The sequence below is a fragment of the Varanus komodoensis genome, unplaced genomic scaffold (genome assembly GCF_004798865.1).
Source record: "Varanus komodoensis strain SLA01 unplaced genomic scaffold, ASM479886v1 scaffold1, whole genome shotgun sequence".
Taxonomy (NCBI): domain Eukaryota; kingdom Metazoa; phylum Chordata; class Lepidosauria; order Squamata; family Varanidae; genus Varanus; species Varanus komodoensis.
In genome coordinates, this window is record NW_025335268.1 from 109,793,632 (window position 1) to 109,819,698 (window position 26,067).

General features: G+C 40.2%; 2 protein-coding genes across 6 annotated transcripts in view; one reads left to right on the top strand and one right to left on the bottom strand.

Moving 5' to 3' along the window:
* NSMCE4A (NSE4 homolog A, SMC5-SMC6 complex component) lies at nucleotides 1-26,008 on the bottom strand. Of its 4 annotated transcripts, XM_044440375.1 has the most exons (11): nucleotides 14,031-14,397; nucleotides 12,201-12,281; nucleotides 9,436-9,566; nucleotides 6,139-6,290; nucleotides 5,065-5,164; nucleotides 3,829-3,919; nucleotides 2,343-2,437; nucleotides 1,105-1,153; nucleotides 899-987; nucleotides 355-439; nucleotides 1-228 (listed from the first exon to the last, which is right to left on the bottom strand). In XM_044440375.1, the coding sequence occupies exons 1-10, from the start codon at nucleotides 14,308-14,310 to the stop codon at nucleotides 362-364; spliced, it is 1,146 nt and encodes a 381-aa protein (XP_044296310.1). In that variant the 5' UTR covers nucleotides 14,311-14,397; the 3' UTR covers nucleotides 1-228; nucleotides 355-361. The 4 variants fall into 4 exon arrangements, with proteins under 4 accessions (XP_044296310.1, XP_044296319.1, XP_044296328.1 ...); XM_044440384.1 differs by lacking the exon at nucleotides 14,031-14,397 and adding an exon at nucleotides 25,870-26,008 and having other exon boundaries at nucleotides 1-439; XM_044440393.1 differs by lacking the exon at nucleotides 14,031-14,397 and adding an exon at nucleotides 25,870-26,004 and having other exon boundaries at nucleotides 1-439; nucleotides 12,201-12,306.
* The window catches only part of TACC2 (transforming acidic coiled-coil containing protein 2), a 189,855-nt gene continuing 182,196 nt past the window's right edge, over nucleotides 18,409-26,067 (top strand). For both annotated transcript variants that reach the window (XM_044440298.1, XM_044440279.1), the window contains exon 1: nucleotides 18,409-21,810. The gene's annotated coding sequence lies outside the window, so the exon portion shown is untranslated. The remainder of the gene's footprint in view (nucleotides 21,811-26,067) is intronic.

The following is a 26,067-nucleotide window of genomic DNA, read 5'->3' on the forward strand; positions in this document are numbered from 1 at the left end:
TACAAAAGAATGAAACCTTTAATTTCAAATTGGCTTGCTGCTACAGCACATAAACCATATCATATGTCGTATAATACAACAACATCAGCTTGGAAATAAACTCTAAAACATCTCTTATTCAAGTAAATATGCAATAAACAGGACACTTTTATTAATTTCTACTCCACCATTGTCCTGGGCAAACATCAGGAAATGGGTCAACAAGCCTCGTATACAAATTTGAAATCCCTGCATAAAAAAAAGAAAAGATTAAGAATTGCTGTAGACAGCTAAAATAGAACTCACCACAAAAGAAGCTTATTAAGTTTGAAAAGTACAAAAGTGTCTTCACAAACTAATTTTTCAGTTACATACTGTACATTCAGATTGACTCCATCTCATTGTCTGGTTTGGCAGGTGGAATCATGGGTTCTGAAATTCCAAATGTCTCCACAGTCTTCTAGCAGGGGAGAAGAAGAATTGGTTTCTATTATATCCATTAATTTGTTATCTCCATATGCATTAATAAGCATTTTACTAATCCACTTCCTAAATTTTAACAATTCACTGCAATATTTTGCAATGCAAAAAGTGAAAGATACATCTTTATTAATACAATATGAAAAACTGTCCTGTGCAAGTAACTGTTATCAACAAGATCATAATTCTGTCTGGCATTTAAGCATGACATAGTTACATATGCCTAAAATGGGACAGCATGCAGGTCCTTAGGAAAAATGAAGAAAATGGGTATCAGATATTATTCCAACGATACAGGAAGGAAGGAGCAAAGGAAAAAAGTAGGGAGATTGGCTTTATCAACTTTTTGCGCTACAACCCAGCTATTTTATATTCGTGACAGAAACATGGTTACATAACGTAAGTTGCAGGTCTCTTTAGGACAGTAGCATCATCATACCTGCCATTCTTGATAGCTTATTGATATAACTGCTTGTTTCCGCACTTGAGTATCCTGATCATTTTCTCCTTCTTCTGGATGTAAAGGCTCTATCAAAATATCACATTTTAAAACTTTTAAATAGAAAAAGCCAATATTCTAAATGCAACATACATACATGCAAGCTTAGTTTAATTTACAGCAATAACATGTTTCTAACAATTTACCTATTATAGGAAGCTTGTCCTGATCTAACATTATTCTTGCATGTCCATCCTAGAAGAAACACAGCTCAGTTTATCAACAAGGCTGAAAGAACTGCTGTGAGACAGCTACAGCAACAGGTTGTAAGACAGCTACAGCTGTAGGGGGTATAGAAATGATAACGACAATGACAACAACAACAACAACAACAACAACAAAATGTGGCAGGTTCAGACATATACAGGAAATTTTGCATGACAAAATTAGGCTACTCTTTACATGAAAAGCTTTCAATACCAATTTTAAGCCAAACCACAATTATAATGCTCAGAACTTGAGAACTTGGATTCTTTGCTCTACAGTTAAATAAAAAAAAACAGGATAATCCATATTTAAAATACATTTAAGAATTAGGCCATGTTTCCTATAATTTTCAAGTCCTGATTTCAAAATTCATTTGACAATTTAAAGAAAACAGACTGAGATACGGTTCAGACTTAAAAATAAAAACAGGGTTTCAAGATCAGAAATGTAGGCAGCAAATGAGCAAATTATACACCTTTAGGTAGCTGTCACCAAGCCAACTTAAATTTAATTTGGTTAAATTATTAAGTTTACATCAACAACAAATTTAAATCTGTTATAACGTTCTTTTTTGATTTGTGCTAGCAATGTCAGTCTAAAGTCACTGTGTTGAATAAAAAAAATTCTAAAGTATGTGGAAGGGGACAATCCAACTAAGGTCTACTTGTTAATCTTAGATTTACAAACCAGGTCACTGGTGTTTGCACAATTGGAAAAGGCAATGGAGCTCCATTAATACAGCAATTTCTACTGATGTTATATTGGATGTAGGCCTTAGGAAGCATGCCCACTTTCACTTAAGGGAATTGGTAACATCTAACACAGAAAATGCATTCACACAAGTATAGAGTGGATGAAATTTGGCCCATTTTAGTACTTAAGTGGGCAACAGTTATAAAGTGTACTTTATTCAGAGTTATCAGTCACTAAACACAATAATCAAAGTCAATTAACAACTTATGGTCATACAAATTATTTGTTAATTATATGTAGCTAAGTGAGATTTGACTTTCTAGTAGCCATCCAATTTTTTTTAAAGCAAATCCTGTGCTTATTTATAGATCTTCCTTAAAGAAAATTAAGAACAATGGCAATATGCTGGAGTAACAAGATGGTATGAAAATATATTTTGACTTATAACTGACAAACATTAAGGCTTCAAAGTATTTCTCTTTACCTTTACTAAGAATGACACATGAAACATATTTTCCACAGTTCTTGCGAAAGAATCTGGATCAGTTACAAACTCAAGGAAGGATATTGGAGTATGTGCTGCAGAAATAACAAAATGGTGCTACTGTTATGATTTCTCTGCCTCCTTCCTCTTTTGTTCTACTTTCCCTATCATCACATGCCAATGGATATGCCTCTAAAATTCAGGATATTTTTATTTAATCCTTTATTTCCTTTGTATGGTCCATCTTTCATTTAGAGGGCAGAAGGGCGTGAGATCTGCCTAGGAGAAGGAACTGCAAACAGTTCCTGATAAAAATATCCAGATAGATATATGCAATCTGAACCATGCTGCCCATAGACAGGTATTCTAATGGGAGAGGAGTGTATGAGGAAGGAACCAGAGCGACCTACTGGGGGAAAAGGATTTTCCCGCAGAAGTAGCATCTGGAAAATTAAGCAACTTATAAAGAGTGAATGAGAAAGCCTTCTTTAAGCAGTTCCAGAAAAGTTAGAGGGACTGTTGGTAAGGAAAGTATCTACTCCAGATACAGGCCTGCAAATCAAGTGTGAGAGTTCTCTTGGATGACACTGAATATTCTTAATTAACAATGGATCCCAGTGCTGACTAGGGATACTCAAGTAGTGGTAGTGGCCAGGAACGGAACCTACAAGGTTATGCTGGCATAGCAACAGTGACCCAAGCGGGACAGAATAGCCCTTATTGAAAAATCAGTGTGGCATAGTGGTTAGAAAGTTGTACTGGGGACCTCAGAGGTCCAGGCTCTAATTCCCACTCAGCCATGAAGCTCACTTTGGACCAGTCACTCACTCTCAGCCTAACTGACCTCACAGGGTTGTTGTTGCAAGGGTAACATGGAGCTATGTAAGCCATGCTGGGTTCTCCCCAAGAGGGAAAAAGGCCATATATAAATTAATTGCTGTTGTCATTGCCCTCCATCTCTAGGGCAAGGATGATGAATCCCTAGTCCATGGCATGGTGGACAAGGAGGTACATCTAGCCTCAGAGCTTCTCCTCAGATGATGCCCTTTTCATCCAGACCCTATCAATGTCTGAAATACTTATTTTTAATCAACAGTTGATCAACAAGACTTCTCCTGCCCCATCCCCACGCCTGTGATGCATTAGATTTTTTTTTAACAGTCAAAGCAGCAGAGTACTATCATTTTAGGGGAGGACTCACTGCTGAGAAAGGGAAGGGGAATCCTAGCCAATGTTTCAACCCTCTTCAAGAATTCAACCCTCCCCACTGCAATTGTCCCTAAACAGAAGCCCTAAATCATTTAAATAAATAGTCACTCTCTTATGCTCAGATATTTGAGTTTCTATATTTGAATTTAATATTTGAATTGTTCTTTCATGGTGAAAGAAGGAATATTAAAATTTTCCTTTCCTAATTATCAGAGCTAGTCTTAAAAGAGCAAGCAAAAATTTAACTGGACCCACAAGATGTCACAAGTATGCTTACGATCTTCAGCATAATAGGCCTGTAAATATCCCAAGATCCTCTCTACTTCTTTTTCTGTAGCTTCTTGATGAGATTCTTCCATTTTCTTCAACTAAAAAATTCCAACAAATTAACAAGCTCTTAATAATATGAATAATGCCAACATTCTTCCTTCTCCTGTAATATAATGTATAATAGAGTATGCTAAGGAAAGAACAGTTTTGTATTCATCACTAGAATAAGCTTTATTGTGTTAAAATGCAAGAGTTCTATCATGAAACTCAAGTTTACATTTTAAATACAATTTAGAAAACAAACAAACATTTAAAATTCAGTGTGTGAAGACACATGATCTGAATGCGTCACTAATATGAAGAGCAGCTACCAGAGTGCTCTTAAACATGGGACATACCAGTCTGAAGAGAACATTTTCAGTGTTATCTTATGGGTTTTATGATATGTTGTGGAGTATGTACTTTATCTCAATCATCATTTAAAAAGGAGATTGCAGCCAAGAAATTCAAAGAAAAGACTTGAAAGGACAAAGATAAGCAAACTAGAAAGCACAGTGTAAGGATCTGTCATTGGAGACCAAGACTAAGATCATCCACACTATTGTATTCTTTATCACTCTGCATGGGTGTGAAAGCTGACAGTTAAGAAAATTGATGTATTCCAGACATAGGTTGGGGAGAGCTCTGCGACAGACAAGTGCGTCCTAGATTAAATCAAGCCAGAACTTGCCCTAGAAGCAAAAATGAGAAAACTGTTGTATTTTGGACACATCACAAGCATATAAGACTCAAAAGGGAAAACAGTAGCATTAAAGAAAGTCAAAGGCAGAAGAGTAAGACCAAATATGGGATGGATCAATTCCATAAATGAAGCTGCAGGCTGCAGCTTACAGGAGCCGAAAAAGGTTGCCCAAAATAGGACATTCTGGAGGACATTTATTCATATGAATTAGGGTTGACTTCACAGCACATAACAACAAAGTACAACATTGCAAACTCTGTCACATCAATACATGGTATTTTCTACAAGCATATAAAAATGTTGTAAGAAGAGTAAATTATACCCTACTGCAGTAAGATCTGAGTTCTACATGAATCATTCACCTGCATTGTATGACCACTGTGTCCTGAACATGTGTTTATGCTTGCTTTCTATTATGCTACTACACTATGAATTTCAATGGGAAATATTTACAACTTCGAAAGTTCAGCCTCAAGCTTCCTGTATCACATACATACAGACCTGTGCAGGCATTGCTCTTCTTTCATCTGATCCTGCCTTCTTTTGTTGCTTCTCAATTCGTGGTCTCTCAGCAGGAGGATCTGCAGTAAAAGTTCCCAACCTAAACCAATTAAAAATTAACACTTATGAAACATTCTAATTCGTTGCAAGACATCATACGACTTTCAATTAAAAGGAAGGGCATGAAAGATTAACTGTATCTGTAAATGAACTTCCAAAAATGCTACTGGATCCTGAGAAATTATTTTTTCCAGTTTTTATGAGGGTGAAACCTTTGCAATCAAGCTTATAATTCATTTTTGCTTGCTTAGGTTAAAATTGCATCCAGGTGTGTAAAAATGGGCCCAATTCAGCTGTACTCATTTTTGTTCTTCCTCCATGTTTTAGAACACTACTGGATACAACTTCATATAAGGGCTGCATAGCACAGTAGTATATAAACAAAAAGGGTGATAGTAGGGTGCAAACCTAAGTATGAGAATAGGGATCTCTTCCCTTCCATCAGCTCAGCCTGGATGGAATGTCTTTTCCCCATTGTGGAAGGAAACAGGGAGACAATCCACTACTCTAGTTTAGCCTAAATGGGATTCAGCGACTTTGATCCCGCTCAGCTGTTAATTTCACATCTGGACTTGGCATATATTCTTGAAGAAGCATGACAGGAAAGGTAGAACAGAGAAGTTTATAGCTCCTTCCTCTCCCCATCTTGAGAGGGTTAGTGGCTCACTGAAACTTGAAAGAAAAAAAATGCTGTATTCATTTGCCAGTGTTTCCAAGCACCACTCCTAGGGCATCTGAACTTGAAATAAGAGATTCCAGGCAGATTTGCATTATATAAAGATTTCAGTACAGTACATGTAGAACTGTGGACAGTAGCACAAAGAGTACAGCGGATAGTGGGCAAACACCAAGAACTGCTTGCAAGACTGCCTTAAGCACGTAATGAATTTAAAAAAAATTAGACCTGCCTGCAAGACATATTCCACTTCTCAAATCCCAGAGTTAAGACTTCTACAGAATGGCACTAGTGAAACATGTCACACCAGACTAATTTGAAGGAAGCATCGAACTTACATGAAATGAAAAACTGGTGCTCTTCTGAAGTATTTTTTGGCTTCTCCACCAAGTTTATGCCAAGCATTACTTGGTAAAAATCCACCAGCATCCTCTTCCTCTTCACTATCACTTCCTTTCCTTTCCAGGCGGTTTAAGCCCATAAACAATAACTGTGGAGAAAATGTATTATATTATTTTCCACAAACAGCAAAAAAATGAGTCCCCATGAAATAAGAATCTCCATTCTAGGAAAAAAAAGAAATTAACATGGGGAAGTTAGATGTTCCAGTCAAATGAGGAAGACACTCTCTCACTCTTTGCTCTTTTCCCTATCATCAGCTTCTAATTGTCAGTGACTCTAACTGAAAACCTAAAATAAGCCTGAAATGAGCTGTATAGTGATGACAAAGGAGACCTTGTTCACTTTCCAAACCTTACAATACAATACGGTACATACACACTTGGATTACTTTGTTGGGTAACAAGAGACACCAGGAAACAACTCCTATTACAGCAGAAGTAAATGCCAGCATGTTAACACTAGAACAGCAAAGGTTTACAACTGTACTAGATGCCTGCCTGATGTACCAAAGTAATTCTTGTCTCATTGAAATCACTACACCACTTTTGAGGCAGTCACACATGGACTTTCCTGACAGTGAAAGATTTCTACAATCCAATACAAAGGACAGGAAGACTGGACAGAAAAACTGATTGCTTTAAATGTAAACAGTGAACTTGGTCAACCAGGAAATTTCTTGCTTTTGTATTCATACAGACTGGCTATAAATATGTGAGCAATGCATGGGAACCCACTCCCACCACTTTGCGGATTATTTATTTATTTAAAACATTTTTATGCCGCCCCCATCGCAACAAAGCCTCGGGGCGGCTTACAACAAAAACAAAAATATACAAAATTATACAAAAACAAAGTTATACACTAAAAATATTAAAACCCGGTGCAACTCGGCTTAAAAATTTTAAAATCCTACATAATAAATTAACACTTAAGTTTTAAATAAAAAGGTCTTAGCCTGGTGCCGAAAAACAAATAACGACGGCACCAGGCGGACCTCTCTGGGGAGCGCACTCCATAGGTGGGGCGCCACCGCAGAGAAGGCCCTCCTCCGGGTACTCACCCTCCTAATATCATTCACAGAGGGTTCCCAGAGAAGGGCATCTGTTGCTGATCTCAAGAGGCGGGAGGGCATATATAGACGCAAGCGTTCCTTTAGATACCCAGGACCCAAGCTGTTGAGGGCTTTATAGGTCATAACCAACACCTTGAATTGGGCCCGGACTTCAATCGGGAGCCAGTGGAGCTGACGGAGAACTGGGGTTATATGAGAACAACGCCCAGTCCCCATCAGCAGCCTGGCAGCTCTGTTCTGCACCAACTGAAGTATCCAGACCATCTTCAAGGGTAGCCCCACGTAGAGCATGTTGCAGAAATCTAATCGGGAAGTTACCAACACGTGTGTCACTGTCGCCAGGCAGTCGTTCTCCAGGAAGGGACACAGCTGATGGATCAGCCGAAGCTGAAGGAAAGCGCTCCTCGCCACCGCCGTCACCTGAGCTTCTAAAGACGGCTCAGAGTCGAGGAGCACTCTTAAGCTGCGAACCCTGTCCCTCAGAGGGAGTGCATCCCCGTTTAGGACAAGACCCAAGTCCCCCATCCCGAGGCCCAAACCACCCACCAACAGGACCTCCGTCTTGTCTGGATTGAGCTTCAGTTTATTGGCCCTTATCTAGCCCATTACCTCGGCCAGGCACTGGTTCAGCACAGCCACTGCCTCACCTGGGTTGGTGGAAAACGAGAGGTAGAGCTGGGTATCATCAGCGTACTGATGATTCTGCAGCCCACACCTCCTGATGACCTCTCCCAGTGGTTTCATGTAGATGTTGAATAGCAAGGGGGACAAAATGGACCCCTGCGGAACTCCATGGCATAACTGCCATGGCACAGAGCCATAGTCCCCCAGCACCACCTTCTGAAATCAGCCACTGAGATAGGAGCGGAACCACCGCCACGCAGTGCCTCCAACTCCCAATCCCGCCAGCCTATTCAGGATACCATGGTCGATGGTATGGAAAGCCGCTGAGAGGTCCAGGAGAACTAACAGGGACGCACTCCCCCTGTCTCTCTCCCTGCACAGGTCATCGTACAGGGCGACCAAGGCAGATTCAGCGCCGTACCCGGGTCTGAAGCCGGACTGAAATGGGTCCAGATAATCAGTTTCATCCAAGAATGCTTGGAGTTGTCCCGCCACCACCCGCTCCAGCACCTTGCCCAGGAACGGGATGTTGGCCACTGGTCTATAATTGGCGGCTACCTCTGGATCCAGGGATGCCTTCTTTAGGACTGGCCGGACTACTGCCTCTTTTAGAGAGGACAATACCCGACCATCTCTTAAAGAGGCGTTGACCACCTCCAGAATCCAGGTGCCAATCCCGTCCTTGGCTTTCTTAAGTAGCCAGGATGGGCATGGGTCTAGTAAGCAGGTGGTAGGGCGTACTTGTCCAAGCACCTTGTCCACATCATCAGGCCACAACAACTGAAATTCATCCATTAATTGTGGACTCGACGGCGTCGTTGGCATCTCCTCAGTAGAATCTGGTTCAATAGTAGAGTCAAGCTCGTGACGAATCTGAGCGATTTTCTCCCTGAAATGCCTGGCAAAGTTGTCACAGCGGGCCTTCGAGGGTGGCACAAGATCTTTCTTTGGGCCTGGATGTATCAGCCCTTGCACCACCCGAAAGAGCTCCACTGGACGGCATTGTGAGGAGGCAATGGAAGCAGAGAAGAATTTTTTCTTTGCCATCCTCACCACCACAGCATAGGCCCGATAATGGGCTCTTAAGTGTGTTTGGTCAGATTCACCCCGTGATCTCCTCCACCTGTGCTCTAGACGTCTCCCAACCTGCTTCATCGCCCGTAATTCAGGTGTATACCAAGGAGATGAACGGGCTCTGCCAGGTGGGAGAGGACGCTTGGGAGCGATCGTGCCAATAGCCCTGATTACACAACTCAGTAATTGGCTCTAACCTATAAACAGTTTCATTACATTCTACCCGGGAAACTAAATCTGATACTTCAGGCTACAGTTTATGGCCTTAAGTACACTTTTAAATATGCTGCAATGATAAGGATATTTGGCTTCACATTTTAAAACATGATCATGTGATCTATAGTAGAAATAATTATACCAGTAAGCTCTAGGTCACAGGAAATAAAGTGAAAAAACTCCCAAGGAATAGCCTTAATATCATAAAATTCTTATATTACAATAAAGCTAATCACTGCAAACTTACTAAATCTTCAGCAAATGCAGATGAATCAAACACTGTCATATCTGATTGCAATTGGTTTGCTTTTTCCTTTCCTAGATTTGAAGCCAAAACTAGGAACTGGGCATCCAAAGCAGCCTCCCTTGCCCGGGACACTGTTATGAAAGAAGAAAAATATTTGCTACTATCAGAGCAAATTAATGACTCCTCTTTTGATAGGATACAGCATTGGTCATCTCATCAAAATCTGCTGTACAAGTCTAGAATTTTTACTGTAGATTATAAAATGCAATCTACCGTGGTGACGCATTGGTTTATTATACTTCAGACTATTCATTTTATTTTCCTGATGCATGTTCTTGAATTATTGTGCTGGTATTGTGACAGCCTGACAGTACAAAAGAATTTGACTTAATATTACAAGAATCTGTATCTTATGGCATGTGTAGAAGATACCCCTCTGTAAAAGACTAGGATGGCTTTGACTGACACATCTGGATCCTTTCTGAATCCTCAGATGGTAAGGGGACCATTTTTACCTTCCCTGAGTTTACCAGCCAGGTATCCTACTTTGGGGTTGCTATTTTAATAGCACAAAGCACATCTTCTCTAGGAAAAAAAATGCAACTAATCCAAAAAGGGTACAAGATAGAATCTATGAAGTCTCAATTTTTGAGACTATACTTAAACTGGCAGCTCCACACCAAATCCACCAAACCCAAGTAGTTTTGTCTTTGATGTGTAGAATAGGGGAAAACATCACTATCCAGAACAGCAGAGCTGGACACCCATTTGCAAATGCCACTGCAGCAGTAAAAGCAATTATACTGCTACCACCACCATCACACATTTTAAACATCATATATGCTGTAACTAGAAAGCTTTAGTCAGAGGTGAGAGCCATTTACATTCACCATCACGGGTATCTGTGTGATCATCAGCCTGCAAGACTTGGTTCCTTATTTTCTTTCTCATGCATTTCAGCCTGGCCAAGAGGACCCTGACTAACTCCAGCTGCAAAGGTTGCTGTTGAATAAACGAGACCTTAGGGCACAACTGTTATACACTAACGAATTTTCTATAGTTACATTCTGATTAATAATTTAATGGATCATTATTACTTAATACTTTGATATCTGCAAGATATCATGAACTGGTTTTCATGTTGACTTTTGAATATTACTATTATATTATGGCAATATTTACATAAAATGCTTTGGACAGTGAGTATACTAAATGCTTTGGACAAAAGTAATATGTGAAAAAACCACTCTGATATTTGTAAATCAAAAAGAGGTTTCTAAGAGATGGGAGCAGCCATGTCATGAGCCTTGTTAACTGCTGTTCTTAGGTCTGAAGCTCCAGTCCACTTACCCAATATCTGTGAAATCAGTTGATACAGATTCCAGAGACATTCATCCTACTAGCATTTTCAGTAAAAATTTTAATAATATTGTATTTTATATGACTGCTGTGCCTATGTTCCAGTTTAACTATGGCAGAAGTGGACTTGTAATTATATTGTTGTGTTAGTGATTGTAATATGTCTGTTTTTATTATTTCATTGTGATATTTAAGACTTTTATAGCCCACTGTACAGTTTAAAACAATGCATATAATATATCACAGGGTGAGTGGATGGCTACCAGCAATAACAATAAATATTAATATATAATACAAGACTAAAGCCAAATCACACCATGCTAATAAACAAATAGGATTTAAAAAACCAGTATAAAATTCAAGAATATTTTAAACAATTAAATGTCAGGAAAATTAAAAGGGTTTAACCTGATGACAAAATAAGTAAAGGGTTGGCACCAGGCGCACCTTCCTGGAGAGCCGATTCCATAATCAAGGCAGCACAATTAGGAAGGCCCTTTCCCTTCCTTACTTCCTTTAGAGGTGGCTCTTGGAGAAGGCACTCCATAGATTACCTTAGGGTCTGGATAGGTGTATACAGGAAGAAATGCTCCTTTAGATATCCAAGCCCTATACCATTTAGGGCATGAGATGTTTTTACATGTGTGTTTTTATACTTCCTTGATTTGTTAGCGGCCCACAGAGCCTTCTAAGCTATCGGACAGCATAAAAAGGAGGGAGATAGAGATATAAACAGACAGACAGCACAATTATTGCAGTTAGATTATAGAGTTCATAGGAACACTATCAACATGCAGAAAACCACAGCAAAAAGATATTTTTAAAAAAGACTGCATTTCCTAAGTCTCTTCATTAAAGACACAAAAGCCACAAAAAACATTCCCTTCCCCTTTTTTCTGGGCACTTACATGTCTACTTTTTGTTTTCTGAAGAATACAGGTAAAAATCTTTGAAGGAATATGAAAGGAGGTGAAAGTAGCCAATAATTTTCTCATTATACCTATTTCATTATATTCATGTTTGCTGATATGCATAACTTTCTTGTGCTTTTTCCCCCTTTTTTAATTTTCTTGGGTTTTTTTTTAAATTTCAAGCATAGTTTTCAGTTGTAAAAGCTAGAGAACTAGTGTGGTGGTGAGAATGTTGGATGAGAGAACCTAAGAGATCCAGGTTCTAGTCTCCACTGAGTCAAGAAGCTCATTGGGTGACTCTGGGTCAGTCATTCACTCTCTCGTAAAACCTAACCCACCTTAAAGGGTTGTTGTTTGATATTATGGAGCTATAAGCACCACACTGGATACCTCACAAGAGGAAAGAAACAGAATATTTCAATGCAATAATAATAATGGCATGGGTGAGGGAGAACGGCAGCAAAGACAATGGTAAATATTCTAAGGAATTCTTACCTCCAGTAAACAATTTATTAGCATCTTCCAGAGCTTCTGTCAGTTTATCATTTCCAGTACTCAACATCATCTCCCGATTCTCTTAAAGAAAATATATAATGCATATCTTTAAAGCAAAAAATAAAAATTGAAATATACAACCATGGAAAAACAAATGCAAGACAGTTAATAGCCCTAAATTGTGCATCTGGACTACAATTTGCTTAAATCCCTACAAGTTCTAATGATAGCAACACATCCGAAGATACCCATGTAATAGCACCTTCATTTAGAATAGGCAGTGCTACATAAATGCTAGTGTGTTCTTTACTCAAGGGCATTATGTCCTTTAAGTCATTGTGGTAATTACTATTAATGAAGGGACATAACAACTTGACATTGAAACTGTACTAATTTTTTATGTCAAGAGGAAGAACATCTGTTAGAATAAAGTGGAACAGAATTAACTCTATCAGGAAGATGCCACCTTATACAGGTAAAACAGCAGAAGATATGTGAAAGGATCTGTACTATTTTATATTTTTCCAAGAGTATATGAAAATATTACCACAAAATGGTGCTATTTAATTGGTATAATTTTACTCCAGAAAAATAATACAGTACATGCAATTAAATATCTTCTGACAAGAGAGAAAAGAAATGGGGAAAGAGTTCAGATATCAATGAATTTGATTATACATGTATAAACATGAACAAGAAGTAGCCCATAGCCACTGGACAAGTGCAAACCAAAATGATAGGTTGGGTTGAGGGGAGAACAAATAGGGAACACACACTCTGCAACAAGCTTCAGATGACTCAAGGATATTTGGTTGCTTTGCCACAGTCTCAACAACAGAACAGATTTTTGCATCCTTTCTTTGGCAAGAAAGTGACAACTATGCATGATGATGCACAAGGCACTAAAAAATTTATTCCTAATGACAATTACTCTAAAATAATAAAACCAAGTTTTATATATATAACACAAAACAAGGAAAAGACTTGTTAAGGTGTGCTTGAATGGTGTCTAAGGCCTTCCTTCCTCTATTATACCTCAGTAGGCACAAGGCCATTTGCCTCACTTTTACATATGAATAGAAAAACTTTCAGAACTCATCTACAAGGACTAAGGTCTCATAAGCCAGGAGACATGTTAAGAGTTATAGGCCTTTTCTCTGTCTAAACATGCATAAGAATGTGACCTTCGATGGTCAATCAGCTAACTTCAAAATCAGATGGCTGGTGTAGGCAAGTCTGCCCCTTACTAGGTTGCTTTCTTTACCTGACTACCTAACTACTACCTAACCCTAACTATTATTAGCATCGAATTGTTGTGAACCCAGTGATAACTTCTCTATTTAATGAAACAATTTGGCAGCAACTGCCCTTTTACACTGCAATATGCCTTGTTCTTTAGAAGGCTAGATAGTGAAGAAGAAATTCAAATACTTAGGCCACCTAATGAAAAGGACTCACTGGAGAAGAGCCTAATGCTGGGAACAACTGAGGGCAAAAGAAGAAGGGGACGGCAGAGGATGGGGTGGCCGGATGGAGTCATTGAAGCAGTGAGCTTAAGTGACTCCGGGGGATGGTGGAGGACAGGAAGGCCTGGAGGAATGTTGTCCATGGGGTCGCGATGGGTCGGACGCGACTTCGCGACGAGCAACAACAACCCCTTGCGACCAACAATAAACGCGTTCTAACTGCCTGACACTTCTACCCACTGGCCGCCACCGGTTTTTTGACTCTAGGAGAGGGCCGGGCCAAAAGGGGTTGGGAGAAGAACCCGCCCCTCAGAGATGTCCGCACTTCCTGCTCCTTCCATGTTCGGGGGAAGAAGGAACCTACGCAGCACGTTGGAGATCAGCTCCCGGTACTGCTGGCGGAGCAGCCGCCGCGTTGTCTCGTTAGCCTCCTCGGCGTTCTCGCTTGGGCCTGCCTCCTCGTCTCCTTCGCCGCCCCGGCCCCCATCACCATCCCCCGCCCGAGCCCGGCCTTCCTGAGAGGAAGGACGTCGGACCCCCCCGTGGGCTCCGTTGTGAGCGGAGGGCGCGACGAACGGCCGGCTTCGCGCGCCTCGAGAAGGGTTGTTGTCGTCGTCCCCGCTGCCGCTACCAGCCTCGGCCATGGCTCTGCCCCTCAAGGCCGTCCGCCCGTCTCCCAGCCTCTTTCTTCCCGCGCTTCGGAATCGCGAGAAAAGAGGGCGGGGAGCGAGGAGCTACCATGAATGACGCAAGCATCGGTCAGAGAAAACTTCCGGTTAAAAATGAAGGCGCCGTTCGACACATCTTCCTATAAGAACGTCGCTCTATTTTGTAGCTGCTCTATGATGACGACCATATAAAACGCCTTCCGCAAACTTGCACCTTGTAGACACGTTTGGACTGCATCAGCCAGAATTCCTAGTAAATGGCCATGCTGGATGAGAATTCTGGGACTTGCGGTCCGAATGCCTTCAAAGGCCACCAGGTTTGGGAAAGCGGCTTTAGAGGAAATATTTGGAAAACCAATTCAGGTTTTTAAAAAAGGATTACACCGGCATATATCATAGAAATAGAGGGTAGCATTCAGTTTTCTAGCTCTGCGATGTATACGTATATTTCTCATTAGCTTCAATTGTGCATTTTGATTAAAAATGAAATAAAATATTAATTTTAAAATATTACAATAATCCTAACCCTACTCCTACCTACATTTCATACATGACACGATGCATATAAGATTACTTTTCTTAGGCATTTTTTTTATTTTTTATTTAAAACTTATATGCCGTCCCCTCATGCTTCGGCATAATTATGCTTATTCTTTAAGAATCTCAGACCATATATTTCCATACATTTATCTATTTGTAAATCACTCCTAAAGACCACCCGTTTCGTTCTTGGAAGCATCATTAAATCCTCAAAACATTGTATTATAAGGTGGCTGTTTGTTCTTCCAGTATTGTCATATTAGTCTTTTAGGTGTCACAAAAGAGTGAAGAAACCATTCATACTGAATCTATTCATAGAAATAGCGAAAGTATATAAGTAAGCACTTCTACCCTTTCCTATCTCTACGGTCACGAGATTCCTGAGTGTTTTTGGAGACAGCTACAGCATCTTGCCAGGTTCAAAGCCGATCGCGAAGGAGCGCGAACGTCCATCTGGCCAATTGGAGTCTATGGTTCTTTCGCTTTGATGCCCCCCCCTTCATCTACGTCAGCGTTTGGCTCTTGAAATTAATGGGGTTGAGCGTTACATGCCTGTACTTGGGGGGTAAGACTTCTGCCTAGATTTCCTTTGCTCTCAAACAAATACTTAGCACTAGTTTATAGTTATATTTCTACAAGACCTCAAAACCGATGAACGCCCCCCAACTTTTAGCTCTCCCCCCTGAAATAAGGAGGAGCACCGTTGAATGGGTTAAAAGTAAGGCTAGAAAGTGCGCAGCTATTAGCGTCTGCATGTCTGTACTTCAAAGCGAACATCACCACTTCTACTTCAAAGGAGCAAGTATGCAATAAAATAATGCAATAGAAAGATCCGTGAGTGATCCACTAGAAGTAAGAGCGCACCCCTCGCCCAATAGTTGAGAGCGGTGAGCGCCGCTCCACGATCCCAAATACCGTTTGACGAGGACTGCAAAATACTGGAGTCGATTTAATACTGAATAAAAGAGCTCTGTGCATTTTGATTTCTTACTTGGAACAAGACGAAGGCAAAGGGTATACATCCAGCCCGGGGGGTTGAGGAGAGTAAGGCCATTAAAACACGGAGCTACTGGAATTCGAAAGAGACTGGTTTGATTAAGGATGATTTACATAAAATAATCGGACCAGAATGCAATTTGAAGAAAAAAAGTTTTTTTGAAAGATAACAGTTAACCACAGTAGTTAACTCTTTATTCCCCCCCCCCAGACTAAGATATAAACCTTCAGCCACAATATGAATTTAACAAGAAAACCAAATTAAAAACCTGCAAGGATGACTCCTTAATTAAGGATCACTGCAATATGCCCAGCACACATCCCTTCTCTTAGGGAGCATGTTTATTTTATTTAACACACACATTTAAATATAATCATATATGTTGTGTATTATATCTATTTTATTTAACATATGTAAACATTTTACATAAACCACGTTTTGTTTAAAACATCAGTAGCCTAATCCTAAATATTTACCAAGGCTTATTCCATAGTAAGAGAGAGAGAGAGAGAGAGAGTAAAGGATTGCAACCCTAAACTTTTGGGATGGGTGAGAATATCTAAAAATGTATAAAATAGTATTTTTAGTTATATGAAATTATACTTCATGCTTAAAAATAAAAATCACTGCAAATGCTTAATCTGTTCTTCACTGAACTCATTTTACAGGAACTTTCGTAACTGAGTTCTTGCTTTGGTTGCTTCGGCTGATGTGCTACTGTTCATCTCATTCTCACACACCCAGGCCTGAGCCCCAGCTTCAGCTGCTGAGTCATTTGACTTATTCTGCTGTTGTGAGTTGGGGGTCATGTGTCTGCTTTTTTCCCAAGAGGTGTTTATTTTAGAAAAGGGCAGGGAGAGAATGGTGAACTAAGCAGACTAAAAGGGAAGGCTGAGAAGAGTCCAGATAAATCACAGCAATCTGCAAATCCTAGCACCATGGACACAGAAGGACCTGTTCCAAGGCAGGGTGTGTGCCTTGTCTGTCTTCCTGCCACTGCTCCTGTGGGAAATGAGGGAAAGCAGTGCCATTCCACCAGCCTTGCTGCTGCAAACAATTTTGTCTCCCTCTTCCCTCCCCATTCCTTTTTCCTTGTGTGTTGTATCCTTTTAAACTTTAAGCCTACAGGCAGGAATGGTCTTGTTTAATTGATAACATGTAGACCATTTTGCAGAATGCTTTTTGGCTGAGGGATGGCATCAAAATACTTCAGTAATAAGAGCAAGGTAGTTCTTGTGCTGAAGGAGAAGATGAGACGGCCTGAGTCAAACCTCTGTACAGTTCAAGTTATCCCAGGAGTGAAAAGTGTTTGAACAAGATGGGCATCTCCACTGAAGAAGCATCTGAGGGCAGAGCTTTCCAAGGAAAAGGAAATGGAATGGAAGAATGGCAGGGAGGGACATTGAAGAATGTGACTAAGAGAATCAGGAGACATTCTGTAATACTGGAACTGCACAGCTGACACCAAACTCTTCTCATGCCATGGCATGCCCATGTTCTTAAACGTTTATCATTAAACATCTACATTTCAAATACAGCATCCAATATTGTTTTAGAAAAAGTAAGGTAGCGATTTTCCACAAACCTTCTCAGCAACCTCCAATAAAGCCAAGTCAGCTATTTCTTTAAAAATCAGGACACTGAGTGTGATCTGAAAGGTATCCCTGAGACTTGGTGGGATAGGAATAATGATTGGAATTTAAGAAGTGTGCACATACCTTTTGCCAAAGAAATTAATCCAGCTGAAATGGAGAGGGAATAGCATTCTGTGTGATGGATACACACAGGGATGGATTTATTGTTGTAAGCCGCCCCGAGGCTTCGGCGAATGGGGCGGCATAAAAATGTTTTAATAAATAAATTACACACACACAAAACTATATCTGAGAGTAGAAGCCCTCTGGAGAAATGAGAAGCAAGACTATTGTTGTAACATCATGCTACAGAAGGGCCAGCCCCCTGGAAGACCGGAATAATGCATTTCTGAAACAAATGACAACACTTTTACAGAGAAAAGCAGGTAAAAACTCCTCAGATGTGTTGCCATGCAAGATGTGAACTCACTATACAAGTGATAGAGAAATGAGAGGCATCCCAAACACATCATCTACCTTCCTTAAATAAAACTTTTCTGGCTGTATCTTAATAGTACATTTTCTAAGCCATGTCTGCAAAAGCACCCAATTCAAAAAGTGAATACTAACGTTCAAAGTCCTAAAATGGCTTGTGTCCAGGTTATTTGAAGGATCTTCTCACCCCATATGTACCCACCTAGACGCTGAGGTCATTTTGGGGAGTGGGGTCCTTCTCCAGGAGCCCTTACAGAAGGAAGTGAGGTGGGTGGCTATCGGGGAGGGCCTTTTCAGCTGTGGTGCCCCAGTTGCAGAATGAATGCCCCAAGAGGTACTTCTGGAGCCTATTTTGTATTCTTTCTGGCACCAGGTGAAGATCTTTTTATTTTCCCTGCATTTTAACAGTTTAGCTTTTTAACTTTGTTTTTATATATTTCATTTTATTCTGTACCGCTGTTATGCTTCTATGCTGATTCAATTTCAGTTTCTATATCTTCTTGTTGGTTGTGTGTGTGTAACTTTTGCTAACGGTCCAGACAGCCTCAGCTATTGGGTGGTATAAAAATGAAATAAAGGATAAAATAGATCTTAAGGAACATTTAATAACTAGTTCCCATGGAAACATAATCTGTAGCTCCCCATGTATGTAGTCATTTGGCCAGGACCATCTATGCAATCTGTTGAAATACTTCTGACTTGATTAACCCTCTTATATCCAAAAACTTCCAAATCCTATAATAGTATAGTAGCATAAACTATAACATAAAACTGTAATTATTATGGGTACTTAACTCTGAAACTCTACATGTGGCTGTTACATAATGTCTGTTTCTATTCTTCCCCCAAATAAATGATGAAACCACTTAAACCATGGACTTAAGTGTTTGTTACAGCACAGGATCAAACTCCTTGGGTGTTGTAGTAAGTAGCTGCAGGATAAGTCAAAATGTCTTTGCAGCAATTCTGCAAGAATAGGAAAGGTCACAAGTGAGGTATGTAGCTGCCAAAATAGGGTGATTGCTCAGAGACTCATAGAGGTAAATACCCACTGAATGGGGACAAATGCTTGTAAAGTGAGATAAGTAGCTGCAGGATCAAGCTGCATGCCAATCCTGCAATATAGTTAAGTGGTGGCATGATTATAATGAAGGTGAACAGTGCAGGTGAGTAGCTGAAGGACTTGGATAAATGGCCAAATAAACAGAAGAAGCTGCAGAATCAGTGATAATGTTTATGTAACAATGCCAGCTTTATATAAGGTGCTATAGAGGCAGGTTGGTCTATTCCTGGGGTTGCTATGGAAGAAAGCAAGTCTTCTCTTGTCCACTTGTTCTTTCATGTTCTGACTGCTGCTGACTACACTAGAAAGCATCTTCTTGCCTAGCAGCCACTCCTCTGTTTCAGCCCTTTAGCCTTTTAATGAGCCAGCTGTTCCTTTTATCCTCCTACCACCCTATTGTATATCTTCTGTTTGGTGTTTCTTTTCGGTTGCCCTTTTCATTCATGCATCCTGAATTTCTTTATCCCAGTTCTATCTTCTCCCTCTCTGCCCTAAGGTTCCAGCATTCAGACTGTTATCCTGTGCCTCTGCCTCACGTTTCCTTTTTCCCTCATTGTCCCAGAACCATATAAAGAGCTCTTGCCCTGATTCCCTTAGCTTCTGTTTAACCACCTCTAACTGTAGTTGGCTACAGTCATTCAGCAACTGGGGATGCCTGCAGGATTATATGGAACAGTGCCCCTGCCTTTGTTCCTCACAATGTCTAGCAACAACAGTTAGTGAACAGGTTCACATGGCAAGACAACCCATCATTGGCTGCTACCCAGTTATATCATGCAAACGTGGTTTTATTCCCACAGAGAGGCTTGGGGCAATAAGCCACCCTGACAACCCACAGTTCATTCCAGGGGTTCTTATGCACATGGTGGGTTGCCATGTTCTTCAAACCCAGGGAACCAATCCCACCATGGGTACTATACATCGGCTACCAAGCCTGTTTGCAAGAGCAGCAAAACCCCTTGGCATTTTTGCAAGTGCTCCCTTGCAACTCCCAGTGCCAACCAGCCCCAAAGTCTCCACAAAGTCTCCATAGCTTGCAAGCCTTCTATCCTTGTGTTGGCCAAGTCCTTGCTGGTGGCCCTCAAGCAGTGGGCCCTGTGGCATCATTGCATGCATTGAGATACTGAAAGATTCCATATGGCCCAGTCATGATTGGACAGCCAGTGAGGCATAGTGGCAAGAGTGTTGCACTGGGACTCAAGAAATCCAGATTCTAGTGCCCACCCAGCCATGAAGACCCCGGGTGACTTGGCCCAGCTACTGACTCTCAGTGTAACTGACCTCACAGGGTTGGTGTGGATAAAGTAGGGAGGAGAAGAATCACTGGCACCACCTCGGGTTCCTTGGAGAAAAACATTGTGAGGTACACGTTTTTAAAAATGGCTCTCATATTTGAAGGCACATGGGCAGGAAGCTAGCATGACTGCCATATCTGTATCCTTTGGAGCTTTCCTGGTTGTGTGTTTTTCTCAGCACAGGACTGCTCCATTACGGCTTTCCTACCAGCACATAGTTGCTTTCCCACCCCACCATTATATTTGTTTGGTTGTTGAACTATTCGTGCTGGATGGAGGTTCGCAACACAGGTAGCATTAGGGTAGATGCTGCTACCATTGTTCACAGCTGCTTTTCTGAAGATAGTCCCCTCTCCAAAAAGCTGAAAGAAAACAGTGGTTATATTTATTGATTACATTTATTTATATCCTGCCCATTCCCAGTTATAAAACATGGCAGATCACACGCAAAATAAATAAAAATCCTGAGCTCATATGCCACAGGAATGACAGCTCTACAGCAGCCTTCCAAGCCTATTGTTCACATGTTTTGGCCAGGGAATCCTAGGAGTTATAGTCTGGCACATCTGCAGAGCACCAGGCTTGGAAAGGCTGCTTTACCATATTTTCTCTCCGCAGAACTATCGTAACAATCTAAGTGTAATTTCTGTACAGCTTCTTCCCGGTATTTGTTTCTTTACTTTTGGAGTGATGTGTTTGTCCCTGGGAAAGGGGAGGAATGCTTCCACAGAGGTACTCTTAATTGCTGAGAAATTGCTCTTCCTCCAAAACAGATCATCTGAGGTTCAGGGGGCTTATATAATTTATTCAGCTGAATCCAAGACATGTACATTTTCAATACTCACTGTCTAATTGCCAGCTCACTACCTAATGCTATGTAGGGTGGAGGCAGAAACATATTACACATAGGCCTGTTTGGGTCAAACCCAAAAATGAGCAGAGTAAAAATTCTGTAAGTTTGTGATCATGCAGACACCAGGACTTAGGGTGTGAGTGGGGGCAGAGGGGTTGTAACATCTCCCCTGCTGCAGAGATCTGAAGACCTCTAAAGCTTGCATGTTTTTGATGGCTTTATGGATGGCCTAAGAAAAATATTACACCAAAACCAGACTTCGGATATTTTTTTTAATAACTGGCAGGGCTACCTTTGCTTTCCATAGGGCTATAATGGCTTAACAGATAAATACCACATGCCGTAAAAAAACAAACACACACACACACACTGGTTCACAGCACCTGGAAGGGTATGTTTATATGTATTACATTTCCTTTTATGCTATTTCCTCATCCAGTAACAGAATTCCAGTGGAGAAGTGACGTGTTGTAGCTTAGAGCCTGGGGTCAGATTCCTTACACTTCTAACCAGCATAGTGTTCTCAAACCCAAGCCAATTCTCATTAATAGAACACTTTCATGTGATCCAGAGGGAAGGGGATCCCTGCACAGAAAAGGAGTAAAAGGCAGTGAAGGAGATAAAATCAGGGAAGAAAAGGTTTCTTTTTTAAATTGGAGGTAAGTAAATGCTAAAGCAGCCTTTTCGAAATCTTCCTAATAACAGAAAGCTTAAAAGTGCTCTTCTAGCCAGACTTTGCAAAACGTTAATACCAGAAGACTTGAGTGTTTTGATTTCACACACACACACACACACACACACACACACACACACACACTTTACCTTCATCAGCAGAACATGTTAGAGCCTATGTAACTAGCAAATAATAAGACTTCTTTTTTTCTAGCAATTTAGGCTGGAGTTACATGTTTAGGAGAAGGATATTAACTTGAAATAAAAGAAAGCCTTGCAAATGGTGGGTGTAGCTGTAATATTGGTGTTTTTCATGCTTGTTCATTTTAGGCTGCCATAGTTTTCAAAATGCTGTTCATTAACTTTCAAGTGTCAGACAATTGTTGACTGCTTCACTTTATATTCTGTTACAGTTATTTATTTATTAAATTTTAAGTTGCCCAATAGCCAAAGCTTTCTGGATACTTCACAAAATGTTAAAACAATTTAAAAGGTAAAATACAGTATCAAAGTATAAAATGCACTTATAAACCTATTCTGCTAATGGGCTTGCCACATTATCACATGGGGACTACTTGCTCCTTACAATAATTCAAGGCTCATTCTGCACGGATATGCAAGCCCTTTCTCACCTTGAGTACTAGAAAAACTCTGATGGTTTACTGTAGCCTACACAGATACCTGTCTCAAAAATATATAGGGGCAGAATTGAACCCTGTAATCTGTCTCCAGTCCCCTACATGATAATGAAAGGGTTCTTTGTTATTATTACTAATGAAATACTAAATACAGCCATCCTTTGGAGTTTCTTAAAACCAACATGTGTGTGTGTGTGTGTGTGTGTGTGTGTGTGTGTGTGTGTGTGTGTGGAGAGGGAGAGGGAGAGGGAGAGGGAGAGAGAGAGATTTATAATACATTGTAGTGCAGATTTTAATCATTTTAATATACTGAGTTGTATACATTGCTAATCCTTAGAGACCCAGTGGAATGAATAGGAATTATCTTAGATTCACAGTAATATTGTAATATTACTCTGTATATTGTATATTGTTATGGTATGGACTGGGACCATGCACTGTACTTACACAGAAATTCATTATTGTGCTTGACCTAGTGGTGGCTAAAATATTCTGCTCAAGTAAGGGAAGACTTCCTCCTTCCTCCAGACATAAAGACTAAATTACAAAAGTTTGAGAGATTAAACTCTGGTTTATCATAACTCTTATCTTTAGACCATGGGCCTGTATGGGGGGTGCCATCTAAATGTCTTCTGCCCCCTATGTTGTAAAACAAGAAAAGGAAAGATTAGTGTGTGTGTTTTCCTTTAAAGGACCAACAAAGCAAATGAAGTCCCCCCACCCCCCACAAACCTTCAGGCTAACTATGGGCCCCTGATAAGCTTTATTATATTTTTCACTAGTGATGTATTTCTATGCTTGTATTAAAGTGATGTGAAGCTACAAATACACCCACTGGTGTATAGTTTATAATGAAGCCATGGAAGAATATAAACTCTTTCTTTCTGCTTGCTTTTTAAAAATCTGCATACTGTCTGTTGTTTTGAAACAAGTCTATTTGAAATCTTGGCACATTTTCAAGTGTACTGCTCAACAGGTCTGAAACATCATACAAGTACATTCTCAGACTAATTAAATTTTTCATAACGTGCAAGTTAGGACTAGGCAAGCAAATTTTCTTGCTCAGGTTTTAGATCAGGTACAACCAAGATAAAAGCTATTATTTTAGTTTTGGGTTCTCAGCGAGATTTACCAACCACAGTTTAGGATTCGGTAAAGGAAGCCACAGCTTGAGTTTACAAGAGCTAAGCAGGGCTGTCAAGGACAGGACAATGTGGAGAACATTAATGCCTTGGGTTGTCATAAGGTGGGGATTACTGGATGGCTGGTAACAACAACAACAATGACAACTTAGGAACAGGCTACTGCATAGGAAACCAAATGGAAAGATCCATGTTGTCCTTACAGGTTGTTATTCCCATGAATTCCTCTTTCAGGTGTAGCATATTCCTCAGTCAGTGTGTGAGAGCTGAGCTAGAACCTGCTTCTGACTTTATGTGCACAAAGCGATGTCACTTGATTGAATATGTCCAGAATTTTTCAGTGTTTATTTTCTTTGGAACATGTTAGTTTCATTCTTCATCAAAGTTGATTCCAGGATAATTACAATTTTAAAAAGGCAAAGCAACAACATATCACTTCAAATTAAAGATGAATCAGCATAAAAGTGGTCAACCCTTTTCAAAAATATATTAAAAGTCATTTAAAGGTCTGTGTTAATAGGAGGGCTTTGTCTGTTGCTCTTGCCTAAATTCTAGGTCAGGCCTTTCCAAATTGTGCTCTCCAGGTGTGTGGAACAACTCCCATACCATGCCAGTTGGGAATTATGAGTGTTTCTGTCGAATACATCTGGAACGCATCAGGTTGAGGAAGACGGTTTTAGGCACTAAAGCTGTGGAGGGTAACCTCTGTCCCCTAGAAATAATCTGGCCCATACTAGAGGCCAAGACAAGCCTAAAAGTAAGCAAAATTGTTGCCAGACAAACCTCCCTGGAGCTAGGCATTCCATAAACGGGGTATCATAGCCAAAAAGAGCCTTCTCCCATATTGTCACCTTCCTCATTTCAGAGAGGAAGGGAGATAGTTTAATTCTCCTCTGAAATAGATAGGCAATCAGTAGAACTCTTTTCAAATGAGAGAAAAAGAATTTGAATGAGCTGTCTCTTAAGTTTGAGCAGCTGAGTCCTGCTGTAAGGGTAGCTTCCAATCCATCTTCAAAGGCATAGCAAATACTGCAGTAGCCCTGTCTAGAGATCCAGTAGTAATCCAATGGGAGTAATTTTGTTAATTGGTTTCATAGATACTTGTAGGGGCCCCTGAAAGCACTCTTGAAATGATATTGCTGTGCTTTCTTGGATACTTGTGCTTTAAAAAATCTACATTCAAATCTAATCAATAGGCTTCCATAATCCAGATTGTGTTTTCCAAATCCATGCAGTCCTCTGCAAATTGGGCTCCAAATGTCTCATTATCTACAGTTCTCATGTTTTTGTCTTTAACCTGCTGAGAACCTATAGAGGTTGCCAATCATACAGTATTGTCTGTTCCTTATATCTAGCAGTTACATCACATTGAAGAAACTCTACATGTATTTATCCATCTCAACATAAATCCTGCTTGTCTGTCAATTTATCATATTAGTGACTATTATCTTTCTTTTTCTCCATAGTTCAAAATAACATAGAAAGTTGTGCAGGCAGGGGAGAATGGTAGAGGGTATTTCATGTAATAGAAGTAGGAAAATATAGTGACATCAGTTTTTATTAGAGGAAAAGGTTATGGACAAATCCAGAAGCCTAGCCTGTAAAAGTACTCTCTCTGACTTTTCCCACCCAACATTGACATCACAACAAGAACATAAATATAACTTCGCTGGGATAGCAGGACAACACACAATGATTGAGCAGCTCCTTTCAAATCCAGTTTTCCCTGCTGCATAATGTTGTCTTCAGAACAAGCCTACCATTACTAACCCTCTTTGTTTTCCCATCATTCCTGCTGTGTCTTTTTCTATTACAGGAAAATCATTAATGAAGTAATAGAAGAGCTACACAGTGCCTCTCAGCTAGTTGCATCAGGACAGCTTTCCCCAACCAGGTACACTCCAGAGGATTTGGATTGCAACTTCCAATATCCTTGACCATTGTCCATGATGGATGGGCTAATTGGAGTTGAAATCTAAAACCTTTGAAGGACAGCATGTTCGGGTAGGTGGCATTGAGGCCAGAAGGACTAATATATGTAGAATAAACTCCATTTCTGAGCAACTACAGAAGTTTAAGTGGTCCAAAAAGCATGAACACTGAGCTATAATGCTCTCTTGCATACATGTTATAAAGTAGGTATAAATACTGTAGTACCTTCCAGATATTTTGGACCACAGCTCTCATAAACCTGCACCACTCACTGTTATATTCAAATTCCAACACTCGCATATTTTTTTCACAGAACTTTGTTCTTTTTTCTTACCATTAAGAATCCATTATGGAGGAAAGTGTCAGGAGCTGAGTTAATCCCTTAATTCCTTTCTGTCATCAGATAGTCTTTCTGCTTAAGAGCAATTTCTTTCCAATATTCAGCCAGCAAACCATAGCCACCAGAAGATGAATCTCTGTGCATGAACAAAGTGATTTATTAAATCCAAACTAGAAGGTATTTCTGAGAACC